Genomic DNA, 23,871 nt, shown 5'->3' with positions numbered 1-23,871 from the left:
CTCTAATGCAAAATAATGAATCTATGAACGATCCTTCATTCTCACAAGCTCTGGATTCTTTTTCTCAAGCTGCTAATTTTGGAGTCCATTTTTATGCTGGGCACCAAACTTAACAGGCAGGGAAAGATGGCTTATAGCACTAGATAGGGTTAAGTTGTTTATTTTTCATTGGAAAGGCAAATTATCATAACTAGGGCCCCTAGTGAAATTACTTTTGCTGTAGGGTCGCTGAAGGTTGCCCATCCTGCATCTCTTCAATAAGATTATGCTATGTGGGTCTTACAATGGAAGCCCACAACCTGACTCCTTCCTGGGAAGAAACCACATAGTGGGGGGCCTCTCACCTGAGCCAAGGGAATGACATAAGATGTAGCAGCTCCATTACCATCAAGGTAATGCCAAAATTGGCCCTTATTGACTCATGCAGGTCCATCAAATCTCCAGCAGAAAGTCTGTCTTCATGTAAGTTGAAGCTCCAGTTGTGCGTGGCATTCTGAAAAGCTAAACAATAGCTTTTATTTACATGAATGGCTTTTATTTACATGAATGGCAAGCAGAAGCAACATGATCTTCTTTACCAAAGCAACAACTTACTGTTGTAGTTGTTGTTGCTGCTGTTGTTTCTACTAGAAATCTGATCAGATCCATATTTATACAGTCTTGCATTTGAAAGCACTGGGTACAATTCACTGGGAAATTTGTGGATATGGCCCCACTGAAATGGATAGGAAATGTGCAAGAGCACAGCTGTTTCATTGTGCAGCTGCCAGTCATTACAGTGGGCCTCTACCTTTTACACTGAACGTTTATTTTAGATGGGCAGCATAATGAAGCATTATCTGAATCAGGAGAGAATGTCTGAGATGAACATCATACTTATCCTAAATTCCTAACTAGTGAGATTTTACTAGTGACTGAGGCCTTAGCTAGACCTATCTTTTGTTCCGGGGAAGAGGAGGGGAGACCTCGCGTTGTGAATAAGGCAAGATCTCACTTTCGTTTACACGTAAGGCGCGATGACCTCAAGAAGAGAGGCGTCACGCCCGCCATTTTTTTAATTCTTAAAGGGCCGGCAGCGCACGAGCGCTCCAGCGGAAAGGTAAGGTGTTTTTTTTTAAAAAAAAATACTTTCTCCGCTCCCCCCACCCTAACCCCGATGGGCACAGCGCTCCTGAGGAGCGCTGCGCCCTGTGCGCAGCTCCCAGCTCCGCGCAAATAATTGCGCGTAGCTGGCTCAAGCCGTGGCAGTGGGCCACACATTCCCTGGTCCCGGGAGCCTAGGACCGTGGAAAAAGCAGGCCCAAAGTGTAGGGCTGTATCCCGGGGCCAAGGAGGGTTGATCTCTGCCTGATCCTGGGATCCCCTGTGCGTCATCTGGACGCACAGGGACGATCCTGGGGTTCACCCCGGGATAAACGCTGGTTTATCTCAGACCTGAGTGTGTCATGCAACCTGGGCAGGATCTACACTATTGCTTTAAAGTACTTTAAAGTGCTTTATAACAGTTTTGTCCTGTTGGGGCCCAGGACACACTCCATATACATTTGTTAAATCTGTTATAAAGTACTTTAAAGCAGTAGTGTAGATTCGGCCCTGGTTTTTAAGTTTATAGAAATCACTAGCTATCAGGAACAAAGTCTGCAGATGAGAATCATGTTCGGCTTCCATTTTCTGCTTTCTGTTTTCTTCTTTGATCTTGAACTGATTTGAGCCTTCCTTTCCCTTTTGAATGGTCTAAGAAGTGTCTGAATAGACCCTCACTAGTTAGAATGGGTGTGAATTGTCTACTACAGATAACAGGAACCTAGGGAACATAAGCTAGATACCAAGTACAATAGAACAGAATCCAAAAACAACAACGTCAAGTGTGTGTGTATGTGTGTACATGTGCACATGCATGCACACACACACACAGGCACACGCAAACCAGAGAGAGTGAGATACATGCATACATGTGCACACACATACACACATCTTCCTTGTAGTGTGTCTTTTTACCAACGGCATCTTTTGGGGCAGGTTTTTGTTGTTGTTGTTTACAATAGGACAGTGCTGAGTTCTAACACAACATTCATTGCCTACACAAAAATACTATTTTGAGAAAATATTTAAATATTCAATAGATATTTGTTGTCGTTTTGAAGTGGAATGACCTCTTCACTGCTACTTACTGAGGCTTCACTCCTAATCCCACACTACATCCCCTCTTGTTTTTTCCTGCTTCCTCTCTCCATTGACATGGCACAAAAACTGCTGCACTTAAGGCAAGCGAGCTTGTTTTCTGCCTGGTTCACAGTAGGTTTTGCAGTGCTTTCTCATCAAGCCGTGCCAACTTGCAATAAGGGTTTGCAATAGGGATGGCTCATGCATGCATATTCATTATTGAATGCCTGCAGCATCAGTGCGATATTTTACATGTGTGAACGAGCCATCCCAGACAGAACTTCCATATCACATAAAGCACACTTCTTCTCAATTCACAGAGACAGGTGCTGACAAATCAAGTGATGTGTAAACCCTTTAACATTCTCTCCAGCGTTTTGGCACAATGCTGCTGTGCATTTCTCCTGACAAATTGTAAAACATGGCTTAAGGACAGTACTGGGTAAGAAATCACCACTCACTCATTCTGAAGAGGCAGCCTACTTAACTCCCTGACACAGCATTGGCATGTGGATACAAATTGGGAAGAAGGGAAGCAAAGATGACCAAAGCTGAATGTGTTACAGTCTCAGCCAGTAACAGAATAAATTGCAGAGCAAGTATGCTGCAGTAGCTCCCACCGGCTTTGATTTAGTACCTTTTCATACCTCTGCTTTTTCCGGGTTCCAATACACATCTTTTTGAGTAAGGACCATAGCTCAGTGGTAGAGCACATGTTTTGCATGCAGATGGTCATAGGTTCAGTCCCTGACATCTCCAGGTACGGCTGGGAAAAGATTCCTGTCTGGAACCCTGGAAACCTGCTTCCAGTCAGTGTAGAAAATATGGAGCTAAATGGACCAATAGTCTGATTCAGGGTAAGGCAGATTCTTCTGTTCATAGAACACATCAGCGAGCAACTAAATTCTTGCATATGTGCTATTAGCTGTTTTGGGACCCCGTGTGATATTGAGATGGATGAAAGGAATTTTTGCAAAATCTTAGCAGGAATGAATTATCAGCATGGAATATATTTAGTCACACAGCATTTACATATTTGACCCAATATTGACTGAATTGAATTAAAATACTGGATTTCAGCATTTGCAAAATGAGACGTATGTCATCTTTCTCTCCTTTCCCTTCTCTCAAAATCAGTTCATTCATTTTGGCCTAAATAACTAAGCGGATGTTGTTTGAGCCCTGAGGCAGTGTTGGCCTCTAGCAGATGCCACAGATTCCCATGCACACATCACTTCCACAGCAATTATGAGAGAAAGCATTAGTGGTGATGGAAGGTTTGCTCTAAAAACACAGATGTAGTTCATCTGTCTACATTCCCAGTGTTGCCTGATGATTAAAAAATCATATTCAATTTTTGACCCATAAATGAACAGTTGCCCTTAAGAGGATTATCTGAGGCATAAAGAACTTCCTATACTGAGCATTGCTGTAGAAATTGTTAACATAAGAATTATAAGGGGAGCCTTGCTAGTACAGACTAAACGTTCATCCAGGGCCGGCATCAAGGGTAGCCATGGTTGTGTACTTGCACAGCCTAGCAAGGGCACACTGACAAGAGCTCCCTGGACATGGTCCTTCTCTTTACCCTTGCAACCTGCTTGTTCACCTGTCTCTCTCTCTGGCCCAGAAAACCATGGTAATGAGAAGGAAATGCCACTGCCTATTTGCTTATTGTCTCTGCCTGTCAAGCAACCAAGTGGTGGCAATGATGAGAAAGAGGGTGAGGAGCAACGGCAGCTGGTGACAATGGTGGTCAGATGGTAGACTCACTGAGGGCAGGATCCCACTGAGGGTGTCTGGTCCATGGGCCTTCAGAAACCCCAACAGTGACATATGTTAATATAAATATAGCCAGATGTTGTTGGAAGACTACTTTTCTGTCCCCAGTGTCTGGTATTTAGAGGTACACTGCCTCTGGATGTGAGGGAGTTCCAAAAGCCCTTGCTTGCTTTGAGCTCTGTATTTGTACAATAACTTCTTAATACTTAAATTTTAGGCCTGTAAATTTCTGAGAGGTTTCCTTAGAAGAAACCATTGCTTTCCAGATATAAATCATTTAAAAACAATGAGAGGCATATTATTGGAAGCTATGGGAAACAAATGCACTAGTGTATGTATGCTTTATAAAATATTAGGGCTGTAGAGGAACGCACATAGTAAGGACAATGATGAATACTGTTTTGTTTTGTTTTCGGTGGGGGGTGGCATTCTGTCAAGCCCTCCACTTCCTCACTTAGAAAACTGCACTGTTTTCTGTAGACAGACTGACTCATTCATCCTGTCCCTCTAGGCTTCCCACCTCTGCTTGTATCTCATCTCAAGCTCCAACCTACTGCCCACACACTTCCCAAGCCTCCTATCTAATGTTCTCTTTATGTTTTCTTATGTTTATGATTTCTTAAAACTTTCCCCCTTTTCCGCTCTATCAATTTATGCTTAAGTTTGGGGGGATGTTGTAAGAACAGATGTCTTTCTGTAAACTGTCTCCAAACAAATGTGGTTGTATTTGGTAAGTGTCCCCAAAACATAAATTATTATTATTTTATTATTATTTATTTATATAGCGCCATCAATGTACATGGTGCTGTACCTAATGTACATGGGGAATCAGGGGCCATGCAGTGGATCAGGCATGTTTTTTCAAACATTTAGGGAGCCATTTTAATTAATGTTCTTCTTAGGTAAGGCACAAATCAGCAATCGGTTTAATAGCTTCAAAATTCACTCTATACTGAACATTTCCTGATTATAAGGAGATAATTTGATTAGTTCAATTATTAAATTGGGATGGGGAAGGGAGTTGGCAAATATTTTTTAAAAGTAAACACGTATCAGATGTGGAGAGTATAAACTCTGAGATCAAACAGAAGAGATAATTTCCCTCACCAATTAAATCTGAAGAAAAGGTATCAATTTTACAAAACTGATCATTTGTGTCAGATATATTTTAAAGAGATTACATTAAACTCCTTAAAGAAATCTATTTAATATGAGATTTCAGACCATGCCACCAGCTTTTTTAAAAATGGCAGATATGCAAAAACTTGAAAAGCACTGTAGAAATGCATATGCAACCAGGACTTAGTTGAAGATATTCATTATTTGCTGTATTGACCTTTAAATGGTGCCCTCAGGGAAATATTTTTATCTGCTTTTTGTCTAGTCTTAGGGTGTCAACTGCCTAGGAAAGAATTGGCATTTTGCTGACTAATTATGGATAAATGTATTTATTCCAAAGTGTCATTAGAGTGTTGTGGCTGTGCAAAATAATTCCAGGCAAATATCTGAAATAGATTTTGTTATCTGGGTGTGGGGTCCAGTTGTTCTGAATCATTCTGTTAAAATAGCAGTGATTTCTGTTTCTGTTTTAACATCTTCTTTTAATCATTTTGTTTATATTGCAAACTGTGATGATCACGTCAAGTGATTTGTTTAAATTTTTTGTTCGCATGCTGCTTCCTTTCTGACCCAAGCCTATTTTATTTTTATCTTCTACCTTTTGTCTTGTTGGGCTGCCCTGTGCTACATGCCAAATAGGGTGCCTTACCTCAGTACCTGCATTGTGTTTATCAAACCATTATTTTATGATAATTGGTTTGGATCCAGACCAAGGTAGTCAACTTTGGGTCCCATTAAAATCAGTGGAACAGTTTGCCATGATTTAAATGAACTTCCATTGATCTCAATGGAACTAAGTTTAATCACAGTTTTTACAAGTATTGGGTGGAAGTTCCAGAGAAGTAGAGGGCACAGAACCTTCCTATGTTTTGACTGCCTACACAATTTCCCCACTTGGTTCCACACCATTCTCCACTCAGTTCCATCTTTCATATACTTTACTGCAGGGGCAGGCAATATGCCCGTGGGCACCAATGTGCCTCCAGACACCTTTCTTGACCCCTGCCAAGGGACCCTCGCCCTCCCACTTGTATTAAAAAATGAACACATTTTCTCACCGGCAGCTGGGATTGCGTCAAAGCAAAGTGAGGAGGGCTTATAATGGCTACAATGCTTAGTAGCTTGTGTGTAATTCAGCAGTTGCCATTGTTGTGACATTCATGCTTTGTATTTAGAGTTGTTGCATCTAAAATTATTGAGATGGCATAGTGGTTAGAGTGTCAGGCGAAGATTAAGGAGAGCAAGATACATTTTGAGGCCAATTATTTTTAGCCAATGATGTAGGTGATGTTGCATAAAAGTCAGTGAGGGTAGAGATGGCCATGTGCATTGTTGTTGTGACTCACAAAAAGGCGTACATAATTTATTCTGCATCATTTAACAAGTGTTTCACAACAGCAAATTGGTCACAAAGAGCTTAACTGCTCTCACTTAAAAATCTGTTCAGATAAACAAGAATCTGAGCTTCTTACGCAAGAACCAAAGTTTAGGCAGGGGATGATGTAAAGTGTCCATTTATATTTTTATATATTTCTATGAACTGGCTGTTTCAGTTCAGTTCATGCAGTTAAGGAGAATGTCACATATGGCCCATATATATGAGAATCTAGGGTCCGTAGCTCAGTGTTAGAACACCTGCTTTGCATGCAGTAGGTCTCAGGTTTGATCCCCTGCTTCTCCAGGTAGGGCTAGGAAAGAATCCTGCCTAAACCCAGGAGAGCTGCTGCCAGTCAGTGTCAGCAGTACTGGACTAGATGGACCAAGGATCCGACTCAGTAGAAAGCAGCTTCCTATGTTTCTATGAGAAGCAGAAGCAGCTGCAAGGTTGTAGTGAAAGGTATGGTTCACTTTAAGTGGGATAAGGAAGTATACAGACCCCAAACATTCTTTTTTAAAAAATATGCTTCAGCCTCTTGTCCTATTGCCATATGTAAACTATATACAAACTCAGCATTGAAATGAGTTAAATGATTTGCTACCTTTCAGTAAATGATACTGTGCTGCAACTTGTTTTTATCGTCTTTCTATTTCCTGCTTTTGTCATTACTCTAAAACCAGAGTGCCTTTTCATCAATGCAAATCCCTCCATCTCTTCAATATTTTAATAGACTGCTAGCCTAATTAGGATTAGAAATCATTAGCCTACATAACTGTCCTCTCTGCGATACTTTTCTTTTTTCTCCTCCCAGTATTTTAATTTCTCCTAATATTGCACATTGTCAGGTGTTCACTTTCTCACTTTACACATTTTCCTTGTGTCTGAGGCTGTTTTATAAAAAGAGTTTCTCTTCTCCCACCCCTTCATTTCAAACACTAGGATATTTCTCCTTGTTTTCCTGTTTTTGAATTATTCTCTCAGGGCAAAACACACACACACACACACACACACACACACGCACAGAGACAGAGAGAGAGAGAGAGAGAGAGAACATGATGCTAGCAGAAGCTGATTCCAAAGAAGAAGCAACTGCTAGATTTGAATATGTGTTAAAAGTTTCACCAAGTCAGTAAATCCTCTAAGCATCTCTTTGTTAGTGCATGTATGCTCATTAAAATTCTTGACACATCTTCAGTGAAGAAAATGTAATCTGACTTTTTATAGCAACAAATGGTAATGGAGAGATTTTCTGAATGGTCTTTGAGAGAGAGAGAGAGGGGGGGGCTTAGAGCTCTTTCATAATTTTCTCTTAAAACAGTTAAGCTATTAATGAATTGACTCTCTCCTAGGAAATATTATGATTGGCAGGTGTTTTCCTCCCTGCTTCCTCTATTAAGCATCCCAGATGGCGCTTCACACTTTCAAAGCATCTTTCTGAGGGCTGCTTCATGCTTTACAGCACAAGATGGGTCCCTGCAAATCCACTAGGGATCAACCACTCATTGTCAGTAATGTCTGAAGGACATTCTTGTGTCTATCTGAAAACATATGGTATATAACCACCCAGCAGGCTTAGGCAATCACAGATTTTGGGAGCACGCTTACTATTTATTTTCATACATGAAAAAAGTGGCCTTCACACATTATTGGGCACATGGTCATGCAGCTGCAGCAGAAACACGGGGACATGTATTTTCTATAACATTAAGAAGCAAAGTTGTATCAAGAAGGGAAAATTAGTGCTTTTCTGTATAAAGTAGGTGCATATTGTTTTAAAAGCAACCATCCCCAATCTGATGCCCTCCAGATGTGCTGGACTACAACTCCTATCATGCCCAGCCATGGTGGCTGGGGTGATGGGAGTTGAAGTCCAACACAACTGATGGGCACCAGGTTATGGAAGGCTGTAGTTAGTTACCTTCAAATTTCTTTCTTCTCTGAATTTGCAATGCAGTTCTTCGCTCAAAATACATACCCAAATTAATTTAAAAATGCACATTTCAGGATAAAATATATTTATAAATGTGTATTTTGTGGGAAAATGCACTCAAAAATACATACAATTTTTCATGTGTATTATTAAAGAAAAAGAGCTAATTACTACAGAAACAGGAGAGAATGAACAAATTAATGAACATACACAAAATTGACATGGATCAGAAATAGGCTAATCAGTCCATCCTTATTCTCTGATTTGTGAAGAGGTAGAAGGGTGTGTGTGTGCACGCACAAGATTTCTCCCTTGATGGGAAAATTCATAGGGAAATACTAAAGCATACTCATGTCTTTCTGCATCCTTAGTCTATAGTGCAGTCTTCCCTGACCTGGCTCTCTAGATCTGTTGGACTACAATTCCCATGATTTCCAGCCAGTATGTTGGCTGGTGTGATGAATCTTGTAGTCTACCACATCTGAAGAACACCAGGTTGGGAAAGGCTGCACTAAATAAATAAATTGTCAAATACCATTAAATCATAATAATTCTGCAAATACATGTGGTTCATTCTAGAACTGGCTCAGGGCTAACCAGAAAGCTTGGACTCTTAGTGGGATCAAAACTGGACTCTTAGTGGATTTTTAAAATATATATATATTATTTTTTAGCAAGTATCTTCAAGCTTCTGCTGAAGAATACAGCTCTTCTATTGTGCAACTATAAATTATTATGTGGTAGAAACTCTACATTTTATTTGATTCCTCAATTTACACATCCTAGCCTTTTTCTGAACAGATTTTTGCCTTCTTACAATGCCTGTCAGGGCATCTAGGCAGCTTATATCCCTTACTCTTTGCATGTTTCTTAAGTGGCAAAGAAGCCAGGGGTGTGCTGCACCTTCTTATACACTGGTGTCATGAAAGTGGCTCTAGATTGTGTGGGGAAAACCTACATAGGCTCCTCCCCACATCAGTATCAGGCTACAATCCTATATCTTTTTATCTGGTAGTAAGACCCATCTGTGAGACTGATTCCTTAGAGGATTGCACTGTTAACCTATTTTTTGATGTTTGATACTGACATGGAGAGAAGCCACAGTATGGGATCCTTTGTGTGATTGAGGGTTTCTTACGTTACCTTGGTGATGAAGGAAGGATGGCGCCTCTGCAGCCCCATTATCTGCCTGTCACTCCCACCCTCTAGTTTTCCCATTCTCGTGTGTGCGTGCACACAAAAGAACCATAGCAATTGCATTTCAATGCTGCTCCGGCTCAGGAACTACTGTTAAGAACCTAGAAAGTACAAGAAAACACTCTTATGTAAAGGATTCTGAAATGCGGGCTGTGGAATGAATATTTTAGACTCCACAAACCTGTATGTATATTATTTCATACTGAGGGGCATTGACCTTGCCTTTTTTGGTGATCTATTCACATATTGTACATAGCGTCTGCACCAAGAAGATAACATTTTCATTTCCTGAATCATATTTATGGGGCAGTAATAGATGCTGTGTATTCATAATGTTAGTAAACTGAATTCTGATGTCACATTTTGGCCCATGTTACTAGGAATGTATGTTGACCATTATTGTGTTAAGATAAAATGTGAGAAGGGCACACCAAAACCCATACCTGGCATTCAGGTGACAGCACCACTGTGAGCATTTTTGCAGCCCTGATTGGAAGCACCGTCAATGCCATTTTTTTCTTCAGATTTCTTAATAACAATGACGTTGTAACCTAGATAAGCAGATTTCGCTGAATGATGATGATGTGCCTAGGGGAAACAAAGCTTAATTCAGGATGAGGACAAACGCTTACTGAATAGCCATCACCCTCACTCTGAACTAGCTTATTTTGCCTTGCGTGGCACTGTCACGGAAACTCTGTTCACGTGTTAACTGTGGGACTGTGCTGCTGGCCCTGTGCTCGCAGCTGCACATCTTCCCCAGGCTGTCAGTACAAGCAACACTGGTGAGTGTGTTAGAGGTCTATGCATGTAGATGTCAGTCTGGCAGACTCTCAAGGCCCAATGTGTGGGTGTTGGGGGCTGGGAAGTTGCTCAACTCAAGGGTGAGGCTAGCAACATAGTCCCACCACCTTGTGATTGCACGGAGAGCCCGTGATTAACACTTGAAGGGGACAACTGATGGATCAGACTAACTACATGATAGCACCAGAAGAGCATTTTAAAAACCAAAAAATTGTGCCAACGTAGCTGCTGATTTGGGCAGCAAACTATAGTCAGCAGGTGTGCAACAGGTATACGTTTGTGGGCATCTTTTTGACATCCCCTAAAGCACCCTTTTTATACTGGAAATGTTCACTGGAGAACTTCTGGCTCAACCCTAATTAGAGTGGCTGCTTTTCTCCCCGCAACAAACCAGAGTCATAGCCGACGGTTTGTTGTTGGGTTATGATTCTGGCTTGTCAGGGGAGAGACAAGCAAGAATTCCTCGTTTGCACATCATATTAAACAAACCGTGGATGGAAGGTCTGTAGTTTGTTTAGCCGCTGCTGCTTACAGTGGGAGGCATCGGGCAGCATCCTGCCACATTCACATGCAATCGTAACATGCAAATCGGGCCACTATCTGCCTCTCTCATCTTCCTCGGTCCTGTCTCCTGTGACTTGTTACTTTTTCTGGCAGCTGCCAACATTGCACAACAAGGGAGACTAGTTTCTTTGGATGAGGATAGGACAGTCCATGGCAGCCAAGCAGTAAACCAGCTGCCCTTGGAAGCTCCTTCCCGTTCTGCTGTGGATGGGAACTCAAATAAAAGTTTCTTCTCTAGTAATGTGCAAATCAGTCCTAATTTGTTCCATAATCAGAAGAATCAAGGCACACTAATGTAAAAAAGCAATCACATCAAGGTTATGTTTTTCTGTGGGTTACTAAATTGAGGTTTGAACATTTTCTATGGTAATCAAGCATTTTGACACTCTATGCAAAGACCGCTATGTTGAAATAAGCTTGTTCTGACAAAAAGTTTCCCACATGAAACCACATTAGACCACACCTGTGAGGTTATCTGTCTGGGCAGTTTAAACATTTTATATTAACAAATTCCTAGTTCAGTATACTTTACAGAAGGACACTTTAAAAGTTTACATTTTAATAAGCAGTTCTAATTACAAAGCCACTATACACACATAGTATTTATTTATAATTTATAATTATAATATTTAGATATCGCCTTCCCACAAATGACACCAAGGTGATGTACATTCAAATAAATAATTATAATGCATAAAACCATACTAAAGTGGGCTAGATGGAACAAGTATTAGGTGGATCCACAGTTGGCTACAGAATCGGACTCAAAGAGTGCTTATCAAACTGGGTGGAGGTAATGAGTGTGGCTCAGTCCTGGGCCTAGTGCTCTTCAACATTTTTATTAATGATTTGGAAGAGCAGGTGCAGGGAACGCTTATCAAATTTGCAGATGACACAAAATTGGGTGGGATAGCTAATACCCTGGAAGACAGAAACAAACTTCAAAGTGATCTTGATAGGCTGGAGTGCTGGGCTGAAAACAACAGAATGAAATTTAATAGGGATAAATGCCAAGTTCTACATTTAGGGAATAGAAACCAAATGCACAGTTCCAAGATGGGGGACACTTGGCTCAGCAATACTACAAACGAGAAAGATCTTGGAATTGTTGTAGATCACAAGCTGAATATGAGCCAACAATGTGATGTGGTTGCAAAAAAAAGCAAATGCTATTTTGGGCTGCATTAATAGAAGTATAGCTACCAAATCGCGCAAGGTACTGGTTCCCCTCTATTTGGCACTGGTTAGGCCTCATCTTGAGTACTGTGTCTAGTTCTGGGCACCACACGTCATGAAGGATACAGACAAGCTGGAGTGTGTTCAGAGGAGGGCAATGAGGATGATCAGGGTCTGGAAGCAAATCCCTATGAGGAGAGACTAAAAGAACTGGGCATGCTTAGTCTGGAGAAGAGGAGAGACATGATAGCACTCTTCAAATACTTGAAAAGTTGTCACACAGAGGAGGACCAGGATCTCTTCTCAATCATACCAGAGTGCAGGACACGGAATAATGGGCTCAAGTTACAGGAAGCCAGGTTCTGGATGGACATCAGGAAAAACTTCCTGACTGTTAGAGCAGTACGACAGTGGAACCAATTACCTAGGGAGGTTGTGGGCTCTCCCACACAAGAGGCAGCTGGACAGCCATCTGTCAGGTATGCTTTAAGGTAGATTCCTGCAATGAGCATGGGGTTAGACTCGATGGCTTTGTAGGCCCCTTCCAACTCTATGATTCTAAAATTATTCACAATTTAAAAGGCCAAATAAAAAAGATGTCATCTTTTATGTCTTAACTTCTTTCCAAAAACCAAGAATGGGGACCAATTTTAGCTCTATTTATACTAACTCATTTGTCATCCCATTTCCAACAGTCAAATAAGATGACATCATACTTCCTCCAAAGGCTTTTTTTTTTACTTGATTAAATCACTGGCACTGTAACGTTCAGTTGATCTTTAGCCAAGTCCGTTTGTTTACCAGTCTGCACTCTTCATTTCTTCATCTGTACCACAACTATAGAGTACAGGCTGTTTCTTTGCACTTTAGAATTTATTTTGTATGGGCTGATATGTAAATATCTAGACTGTAAAAGAAAAACTTCTGAGGAATGTTAGGTAAAGTTCATTTACAAAACTCTAGTAAGCACAAAATTATATATTTCAAAAGGTGAGACTTAATTTGTCACCATCAAAAAGAGAGTATCACAGACAGTAAGCCTATATATACCAGCTGCTGGGCAATGTGTGGTGTAGTGGCTAAGGTGTTGGACTGGGAGTCAGGAGATCTGGGTTCTAGTCCCCACTCAGGCATGGAAACCCACTGGGTGACTTTGGGCCAGTCACATACTCTCAGCCCAACCTACCTCACAGGGTTGTTGTTGTGATGATAACATGCAGAGGAGGAGTATTACATACACCGCCTTGGGTTCCTTGGAGGAAAAACGGTGGGATATAAATGTAATAAATAAATAAGAATGGAAGAGTGCTGTTGTCCTGCTCGTGGGTTCCTGGTTGACAGATGGTCGGCCACTGTGTGAACAGAGAGCTGGACTAGATGGACACATGGTCTGATCCAGCATGCCTCTTCTTATGTTCTTAGAAGGGAATATTTTAAAATGGATGTGATGTTTAGTTTTTTCTCCCATGTTTTTTTATTTCCTCTGAGACAATTACAAGCACTCTTCCTTTCTTTTTTCTTTGCTTGTTAGATGCTTATAAAACAGGTTTTCTTGGCATCTTGTGTTTGTTAAAGTTCAATTATAAATCTCTAGTATGCATAAAATTGCATTTTTCCCAATGGTGAAGTGTAGCTTGCCAATGCCAACACATAAAAATACATAAGCATATATAGTTTCTGGATCGTCTTCAAAGGAAACCTCACGGACAATACATTTCAGTTGTCCAACAGGAGATTACCGAAGCATGGTTCACTGCAGCCAAGTTATCCATGTCTAGATAGGGTCATAGCTGGGATACCACCCTAAGCTGGTAAAAAGCATTCCACACCACAGAGGTCACCTGAGCTTTAATGATAGTAATGGATCCTTTGAAAACAGGTTGAATCCCACTCATTCAGACTAAGGAACTATCTACCAGAATGCCTCTGCCTTGTTTGGATCGAGCCTCCCTTTATTAGCCCTGCTCCAGTCCATTACCTAGTCCAGGCACTGGTCAAGGACACCCACAGCCTCACCTGGCTCCAAAAAAGGAGAAATAGTGTTGTCATTAACATAGTGATAACAACACACACAAACCCCTAAAATGATCTCATTCAGCGGTTTTGTGTAAATGTTGAACAGCAGGAACCCTGAGAAACCCTAAAGTGAAGATGTCAGAGGGTGGATCAGACATCCCCCAACCACATCTTTTGGAAACGGCCATTGAAGTATGCATGGAACCATTGCAAGACAGTCCCAGCAACACTCATCTCAGACAGCTGCAACACAAGGATACCAAACACCTTGCATGCATTCTCAGGTCCCATAATCTGAAAGTCATCCAACAATATAGGACCAGACAAAGCTTTGGACACTTCCAAGGACCGAGCTGTACTAATTCTGATTCCTTTGGCCAAGGATTTGTTTCATAAAAACAAATGGAAATTAAATAGATTTTATCAATATGAAGAATATTGTAAAATACAATAATGTATTTCACGTGAGCTGCCTTATAGGATCCTTGGAATGGTGGTGTGGGGGGAGGCAACCTAGAAAAAATACAGAATTTTAAGGCATCTTCAAGATGCTACCACCACCATTACAGTTACATGGATTTGTAAATTTCCAAATTTTTGAAAGTAGATGGGAATAAAATATTTGAGGGAACCTGGTTGCTTATTTGAAGTCCTTTTGATCTGAGAGGATTGCTGGGGAAAGTGATCCATTGATTTTAATTGGTCTTCCATGTGGGAATTAGTAAAAAGTTAACATTATTTAGGAAAAAATCTTTCTAAATTAAGTAACAGGTTCACAGAACTGTCAGGCAAGAATTAGCTCATAGTTAGCTTCTCTTGGGCTCAAAGCCCATAGATTGCCTCCTCTCACTTACGGTCAACTAGATTTGATGTTAATTGCATGAGTATTTACAAGTCCCCACATGAATAAACCATCTGGCTGTCTTGGCGCATAGTTCCTCTTTGGCTTTGAATCCACATGAATGATATACCTCTGTCTGTGTTTTTCTTGAAGTTTGACTGTACAGTCACATCTATGTTTACTGCATTTGCTTTATCTTGATCATAGAGACTGCAGTGCAGCAAGTCACATTAATCTCTGGTTCTGCAGTTTAGAAAATCTTGAACAGGATTGTCTACCCCCTGCCTATATTCCAGGGTCGTCTCCAGGTCATCTTTGTGCATCCACATGACTCACGGTGGATCACAGGGGCAACCCGGGACAACCAAGGACTTTCCTCAGGATATCTTGGACTGCGGATTTCTCGATATTTCCACAGTCCCGGGACATCCCAAGGAACGCAGGTGGTGTGGCTGCTGCTCCCAGGTCGTCCCTTCTTCCCCATGAGTAGCAGGGCCAGGCACGGAGCTACGCCAGGAGGCTCTGTGTCCACGAGCGTGGGGCAGCAATTTTGCCATCCCTGGGATGGTGGGGGGTTTGGTGCGGGGTTTTGTTTTGACCTGTTTCCGTGTGACTGGCTCCTCTTCTGGAAAAAGTAATGGCGCCCGCAACATCCCTCTTTTCTTCCGGGTCATTGTGCGACCATCAAGACACTAGGGGAGGATTACAGAAGCAGCGATTCTCCCCCTTCCCTCCCTCTACACCCTTAGCCGTAGACATGCTTGTCTACACTTCTTAGCAGTAAACACTGTGTGTTTTTTAAATATTGTTTACAAAACTTCTCTTTAATGTGGTATATCATTCTGTCTCTCCCTATCAGTAATAATAACGTGTCACAAATCCTTGATACTGGCTTCTGGCATTTAATATGGAAAGCAATCTTACAACACCAAATCTATCAGATTCAACAAGAGGAAAATCCAGTTGGCAGATCTTGTTGTCTTGCAGTGTTGAAGTAAAACAAAGAATGGAAAGTGCCATCTTCTGTAGCATCTCCAAGTGCATCTTGCACTGTTACTCCATATGATCTTTTCCCCCCTTTATTCAGAGTTCTAGAATGCCAAGGACTGCCAATAGTGAATGGACAGTGTGATCCTTATGCAACGGTTACCTTAGCAGGTCCATACAGGTTAGTAGTACTTACTTATTATTCTATTTAAAATTATCAGTCTCTTTTCCAGTATTGTTGAAAGTGGTGTATTAAATAACACATTTTTGTTTATTTTTAAAATATAGCAAAATCCTGTTAGGGTTCTGTAAGTTAGACTAGGTTCTGATGATCACGGCAGGGGAAGAAACCATCATGGCTTCTCCTGCTGCCCCCACGCATGACCGCCATTTGCACTATTCCCTGCACTGCAGCGTGGATTGGCATGTTATCCAAACACAGTGCACCATGGAGAGTGGGCTTCTTACCCAGCCTACAACCCATGACGTGAAGTAGAGGTTGTAGGGTGGGTATGAAGCTCCCCCACTGTGCCATGCGCCAGGATTGGATGACATGCCAACCCACGCTGCAGTGCGGGGAATGTTGCAAATGGCGGGGGTGCGCACAGCACGTGAGGGGAGAAACTACAATGGTTTCTTCCCCTATCGCAATTGTCTTAATTCACCCTTATTATCAAATCTATGTTGACGTTTGTGGGGTATTACTTTCTATTGTGATAACTAAGTATTAACTAATACATTCATGCAGTAATTCAAAATATATACAGGAAACAACATTACCTCTCTGATAAACTGTTTTAAGATGCATCAAAGAATTCCTTTTGCTTACACTTGAGTTCTTACTCCATGCCATAGACCGCAAAGACTTGTCCATAGCTTCCCCCACCACCCATCTCTTTCGGCATACAGTGAGATTGGGAATGCGTCTTTGGTTTATGAATTTCATCCCTCTGTCTCTTCACCAAATCAGGAAATCCTGTGATTATTTGAACACAGGGTCTGCTTTACCCTGGATATTGGTAGTAATACCCCCTTTATTGAATGCCCTCTGCAGACAAGTTAGGAAGTGCCAGGCTAAAAGCTTTTTATTCACCTGGGATTTTAATGGATAATTGGTGGTGTTAATACAAGCTTCTTTTTTCTCTCTGTAATTGCCCTTTTTTTGCTCCTTACATTTTGCTGTTTTTGTGAATACGTTATAGTTTTTTATGGCTATCGCTACAATTTACTGTCTTGATTTTATTGTTTTTGTTGTGAGTCAGTTTGCAAGCTGAAAAGTAGAAAAACAGCATATGCATTTTTAACTAGATGAAAATGCCTGCTTTTGGTTCAAATAAGCTTGGAATATCCTGGTTTGGATATTACTTCCTTTTACATACAGTAAGGGAAGTGGTTGCCCAGGATCTGTTCCCAATCTCACGTATGCGAGAGGTGTAACATCCAAACAGACCCAGAGTTAGTGTATTTTTAAAATAAAACAATGAGAGTCTTCATTACGAAACAAGTGGTCATATTTTGGGTAATTCTTTTCCGCCTTTACCTTTTTTTCATGCAGATCAGAAGCCAAAAAGACTAAAGTTAAAAAGAAGACAAACAATCCCCAGTTTGATGAAGTGTTTTATTTTGAGGTTGGTATTCCAGAGGAATGTGAGATAAAGTACAATGTTGTTGCCACTGGTGCAGGTGTTGCCAGCTGCTACCTTTCAAAGAGTGTTTAAGATAGGGCCTGAAATATCCAGGAGCCGGCTAGCTGCCTGGTGAGACAGAAAGGTATCATTTTTCCAGGTGAATGGAGTGGTGTTCTTCTATATAACTTTCCCCTTCCTCCAATTTGGCCCTTCTGAATCAATCTTCCAAGCTTTGAATTAGTGCTGATAAGTGAGTGCTTTCTAGACTGTGGTTTTATAGCCGCTCCACCCTGTCTTTCTTGGTCAATAGTGGAAGGGTTGTCTCACAGGAAATGTAAAAAGCTTTAAAAGCAAAAGCAGCAAGCCATTCAAAATTGAAGATATTGGTTGCTTGCCAACATGCTGTAGCACAAAACCTCTTTCTTTGCTTCAATAGAAAGCACTTCCATTCCATTGAAAATGTCTAGAACTTTGTGTAATAAGATCTTTTAAAAAAATTAATGAAGATAAAGCAAAAGCATAGCATCATTCAGAAAGTTGCCACTCCCACACACCTTTTTTGTCTTGGTAGTAATCACAGTAGGAATACATGCCAACTTTGAACAGAAGTTCAATCCAAACCCTGAACCAAATTCGTGAGATTTTGGGTTGTTTTTTTGTATTCTATAACAGCTTCTTTTAAATCAAGCTTTATCATGATGTCTAAGTAAATTCTCCACGTTGGCTAGCATGCAATAGTGGATTGAAATCACTGTATGTGAAGCTGCCTTGTACCAAGTCAGACCACAGATCCACCCCAATATTGTCTATGCTGACAGGCAATTTTTCTCCAAGGTCTTGGGCAGAGAGTGCTTTTATAACCTTGCTACCTGGTATCCTTTTAACTGTAGATGTTCTGGATTAAGCCTGGGACTTTCTTCATGCAACATGTTTGCTGTACCAATTCACTGCAGGCCCTATCGAATGTTGACGTATTACTGAGAACAGGATATAAGGGCCCAAAAGGGTAGAGTTTCTTCTGGTCACTCTTAAAGAAGGGCTGCTCTTTCAAAAACAGTTTGGAAAACGTAGGGTGTAGGGGTGTTGTGCATATGATGAATGGGTTCCTGTTTGATGTGCCAAGTTGCACTCAGATTGCATAGATGTAAGGCGCACATCTTAGCTGGTGCAAACAAGTAGAAATTGATTGGCCAGAGTATCCATTCATTCATTCAAAGCGTTTTAATGCTGCTCTTCAGCCAAAGCTTCCAGAGCAGCTCACAAAGACCCAAAATAAAACGGTCATCTAAAACACTTGACACAAATGGAAAGAGGATTTGGAAGAAGGAGGTAAAAAGCAATCCAGAAGACAGGCAGTAGAAGGAATATTAACACATTTAGATAATACTTTACTTTAGCATACCTTACTTTAGCTATCCTAAGATAAAATAAAATAATAATGAAATAGGTCATTATTATTCCCGTTTTGCAGATGTATGGGTTGCAATTTAATGAGAGATATTTACCTTAGGCCACCTAGCCCTCATCTTGACAATGACGATAATGCTGTGCGCTGCAGCGCAAGGCTCCACATTGACGCTCCTTCCGATACATTGGAAGGAGCGCAGTTGAGGGCTTTCCAGCCCACCCGAACACTTATGCAACCAGTCCGGGGGCACCTGGGAGCATCCGCGCCCCCTCTTCTGTAGACAGTGGGGGGGTTAGTGCGGAGCTTTGGGGCTTTGCCTCCAGATTGCTTTGGAGTGGCGGCTGTGTCATGTAGATCACCTGCTGCCAGTCTGAAGCAATCCAGAGCGCCCATGTAGACAAGCCCCTGGTGATTTCATGGCTGAAGTGAGATGTTGACTGTGGATTTCCTGCTTTACATAAGAACATAAGAAGTGCCTTGCTGGATCAGACCAAGGATCCATCTAGTCCAGCACTCTGTTCACACCAACAAGCAGGACATGGTGCAACAGCACCCTCCCACCCATGTTCCCCAGCAACTGGGGCACACAGGCTTACTCCCTCGAGTACTGGAGATAGCACACAACCATCAGGGCTAGTAGCCATTGATAGCCTTCGCCTCCAGGAATTTATCCATCCCCCTTTTGAAGCCATCCAAATTGGTGACCATCATTTAACACTACATTTTACCTGCTCACTCTACACAACAAAAGCTGTAGTGGATCTGTGCTAACTCAGAATATAGAGTTATCCAGGGCTAGGAGAGGTAATAGGCAAGATGGTACTTAGATCAAGGGGCTAAACATAAGGATATGTTTCTTAAAGACTGGCGTAAGAAATTGTCTCTGGGGCATAACAATTTCCACTTTCCATGACTTGAGTTGGTAAGATTACACCAAAATGTGAAAGGCTATGACCAATTTTTAAACTCTAATTGAATCAAATTTACCCTGACTCTGCCCTCTGTAATAGTGTGAATGTATTCAAAATGAGATTAATTCTGTAATCAGCAGTGAAGAGGTTTCACAGAACAGTGCAATATACGTTGAACTGCTGGTACAATTTGGCATATTATGTTCCTGTGCTCTCTGGCTCCAAGGTACATTTAAGTTAAATACATAATTAAGGACTCCTTGTTTCCAGTGCTTCGAGTTCCTATTATTTTCATGAATTTCAAACATTACTTTTTAAATGGCTGTTTGTTTGGCTTTATAGCTCGAGCAGTACTTCTTTGGCCATCTCTAATTTTTTTATTTATGCAGTTAAATCAGTTTGCTAATCAATTAAAAAAAAGAAAATGTGTAATAAGGTTACTTTTTGTGAGAAAGAAATGTTTCTGACCAATGTAAAGTCAAAATGTTTCTAACAGGGAGGGGCCTTTGAATATATTCACATCTCAGTTACAAATACAGTTTACACTGTGGTTACTGCTGGGTGGAGTACTCTCGTGGTTGTTTCTGTCATGGGCTCGTTAGAAATGAAAACCTCAATGCTTTTGTTGTTGCCATTGGGATATGAAAAAGATTTAAAGATAACTTAACATTTAAAATAGCTTCTTCCTCTGCTTTACATAGGCAGCTGCCTGTAAAATGTTTGAAAAGCATCAGAAAGTCTGCTTTGCTCATGCATTCAGAAGCTAGTGAGGAATGATTAGATTGCGACGTTTATAAAATCAAAGCCAGTCTGAGTAGACAGGTATCAGATGACACTGTTAGGGTGTCTTAGTATGGTCAAAGAGACACAGGAAGCTATTAAAGTAAAGTGCAGAATGTATAGATTTGAAGACAAAAGCACTGGTTTGCTAATTTATGTTCCAAATAAAATAAATTCCCCAACAAGAAAAAAGAAGAGAAAAAACTAGCGATAAATACAGATGACAGTCTTTGGGCATGTCTACACCATGCCTTATCCCGGGAATCGCCCCGGGATCATCCTGGGATCATACCTCTGCGTCCACATGATGCATAGTTGATCACAGGGGCAGGGAGGGATGATCCCTCCATTTCCCCAGGATAACCGGGACAGCTTTAATCCCGACTTTTCCCGGGTCTTCCCGGATCGTCCCAAGACTGCGGGAGGTGTGGGCAGCCGTCCTGGTTTTGTCCTGGCTCCTTGCGAGTAAACACGAGGAGCCGGGAACCAGGCACAGGGCATGGAGCTCTTCAGGGTGAGGAGGGGAGCGGGGTCGGGTTTGTTTTTCCCCACTTTTTCGCTGGAGTGTAGGTTCTTGTTCTTTAAAAAAAAATATGGTGGGCGTGATGTCCTCCTTCCTCCCAGGACATCATGTGCCACGTGTGGACTGAGGGGGAGGATCTGGAGAGCAGAATACCATGAGATCCTCCCCCTTCCCTCCCGGAACGCCAGGAGGTCTAGATATGCCCTTTGAAACCTCCATAGTGGCTGGCTGTAAGACCTGTTGATTGAAATGGTCTCTCCACAGACTCTAGCTTAGCTGATGAGCTATTATAGTAAATTTTGTGAGCATCCTAACTTCTAAGAAGTTCAAAAACCTGTCATCATGCAAACATCAACTAGTTAAGAATGGTAGTTTGCTTGTCAGCCCACCTCGCCTTTTTCTACTCTACTTTTGCTTTTCCCTTTCCCAGACCCTTTCCTTCTGAAATACTAAAGGTGGATATGAAAAGAAGATGATAATACTCTGGATCTAGATGTAAAAGGTCAACACATTGCCCTCTGGCTGAGAAGTAAACTCTATTCCATTTGCGGGAGGGTAGGAGAGAGAATATCCACATTCATTTATTTAAAGTTGTGCAGTGAACTGATTCTTCCTTCCCTTTGATCTAAAAGTAATCACAGGGCTCATCTACACCAAGCTGGATATTCCACTCTGAAAGCAGCATGAAAGCCGTATATAAAAGGCAGGAGCCACACTACTGCTTTATAGCGGTATTGAAGTGCACTGAAGGATCTACACTACTGCTTTATAGCGGTACTGAAGTGGCATGACAACTGTTGAGACCCATGACACATCACACTAAGCAGGATGTAACACTATGAAAGTGGTATATGGTTTGTGTCAATGGGCCCCAACAGTTGTCAGTGCACTTCAATACATCTATAAAGCAGTAGTGTGGCTCCTGCCTCTTATATATCGCTTTCATAGTGGAATATCCTGTTTGGTGTAGATAAGCCCATAGTGGCTTGCTCTGGGCTCAAGATAAACACGGCAAACCACAAAGCCTTCTTCCAGTTTTTGTGTCTACTATGAGCCAGTATGGTGTAGTGGTTAGAATGTTGGATTGGGACTCAGAAGACCCGGGTTCTAGTCCCCACTCAGCTATGAACTTCATTGGGTGAGTCTGGGCCAGTCACTGCCTCTTAGCCTAACCTACCTCACAGGATAAAGTGAGGATAAAGTAGAGAAGAGGAGGACCATGTCAGTTTGGGTTGATATAAATGTAACAAATAAATAAATAGTGCTTTCAGAGTGCATTCCCATTTTACTATGGTGGGAAATGATAGTCTTGTATAGTATTACCCGCTGTCTATAACTATATTGAATATTAAGAGTTTCCCAGGCAAACATCCAACACATATAAAAGTTATTACACTTTAGATGAGACTTTAATTTATATTCCACTTTTCTACAAGATATTGCATTGGAAGAGGCTCACAATTATGGTTTCGAGATTACACTTCAGTTTTGATATTATAGTGGGAGATATTGCATCTTCTCTAGGATTTGGACTTAGTATTGTTGCTTTATTATTGACATAGGATGTAAAAGGAAACTAATTTTCAAGAAATAAACCTAGATAGAACTTGCATTGCCAAGAGGAATGTTTTAATTCCTCCAGGCCAATAATGCAGGAGAAATTAAAAAAAAAACGATCTTAACATCAGAAAATGAAGAACAGCTTAGAAACTGCCCCCTGTTTTTTCCTGTACTCTGCTGTTTTCGTTCTTCCCCTTTGCAACTTGGGATAGTGTAGGACAATTGTTTGGGAAGGTGTAGAAAAGTGGGGAAGGTGAACACAAAGAGCTAATCTACACCAAGCAGGATATTCCACTATGAAAGTGGTATATAAAAGATAGGAGCCACACTACTGCTTTATAGCGGTTTTAAAGTGCACTGACAACTGTTGGGGCCCATTGACACATACCGTATACCGCTTTCATACCACTTTCAGAGTGTTATATCCTGTTTGGTGTATTTGTGGCATGGGCCCCAACAGTTGTCAGTGCACTTCATTACCACTATAAAGCAGTAGCGTAGATCCAGCAGTGCACTTCAATACCAATGTAAAGCAGTAGTGCGGCTCTTGCCTTTTATATACCTCTTTCATAGTGGAATATCGTGCTTGGTGTAGATGAGCTCAAAGACAAGAGTGCTAGCAGTGCTATTACAATTGAACTGACAATTTGGAGGGGAGGAATTGGTAATTGGCCAGGTCCCTGATAGGGTCTGTCATCACCCTTGATATTCCCTTAATAAGGGAACCTCAATGGTTTGCACGGGCGCTCAGTGAGGTGTTTCCCAGTCACATTCCCATGTATATCTGGATTGCTGTATTACTGTAGAGACACAGGCCTAGTTCAGACAACACGCTAAACCATGCTGCTTAACCACAAAATGGTTAACGGAATGCATTATGCATTCCATTAACCCTTTTGTGGTTAAGCAGCTTGGTTTAGTGTGTGGTCTGAATGGGGCCACATAAAGAATGCTTGGGTGAAAATAAGGACTCTGTCATTTTGCCAAGGTTTTAAGACATAGATTTAAGATAAAGTAGCCAGTGTATAAATGAAACTTCTATTTTATGTTTTACTTTCTTTGGTTTAATATTTCTTTGTTTCCACCCTGCTCCCCTCACCTGCT

The 23,871-nt window shown here is 41.3% G+C and overlaps 1 protein-coding gene across 1 annotated transcript in view; it reads left to right on the top strand.

Annotated features, from left to right (window-relative positions):
* The window catches only part of RASA3 (RAS p21 protein activator 3), a 154,933-nt gene that overhangs the window by 93,149 nt on the left and 37,913 nt on the right, over positions 1–23,871 (top strand). The window contains exons 6-7 of the mRNA XM_063126183.1: positions 16,058–16,138; positions 17,513–17,585. Of these exons, the coding sequence (XP_062982253.1) occupies positions 16,058–16,138; positions 17,513–17,585 (154 nt within the window). The remainder of the gene's footprint in view (positions 1–16,057; positions 16,139–17,512; positions 17,586–23,871) is intronic.

This window comes from Elgaria multicarinata, chromosome 5, assembly GCF_023053635.1.
Source record: "Elgaria multicarinata webbii isolate HBS135686 ecotype San Diego chromosome 5, rElgMul1.1.pri, whole genome shotgun sequence".
Taxonomy (NCBI): domain Eukaryota; kingdom Metazoa; phylum Chordata; class Lepidosauria; order Squamata; family Anguidae; genus Elgaria; species Elgaria multicarinata.
This window is presented reverse-complemented; position numbering and strand designations above follow the sequence as displayed.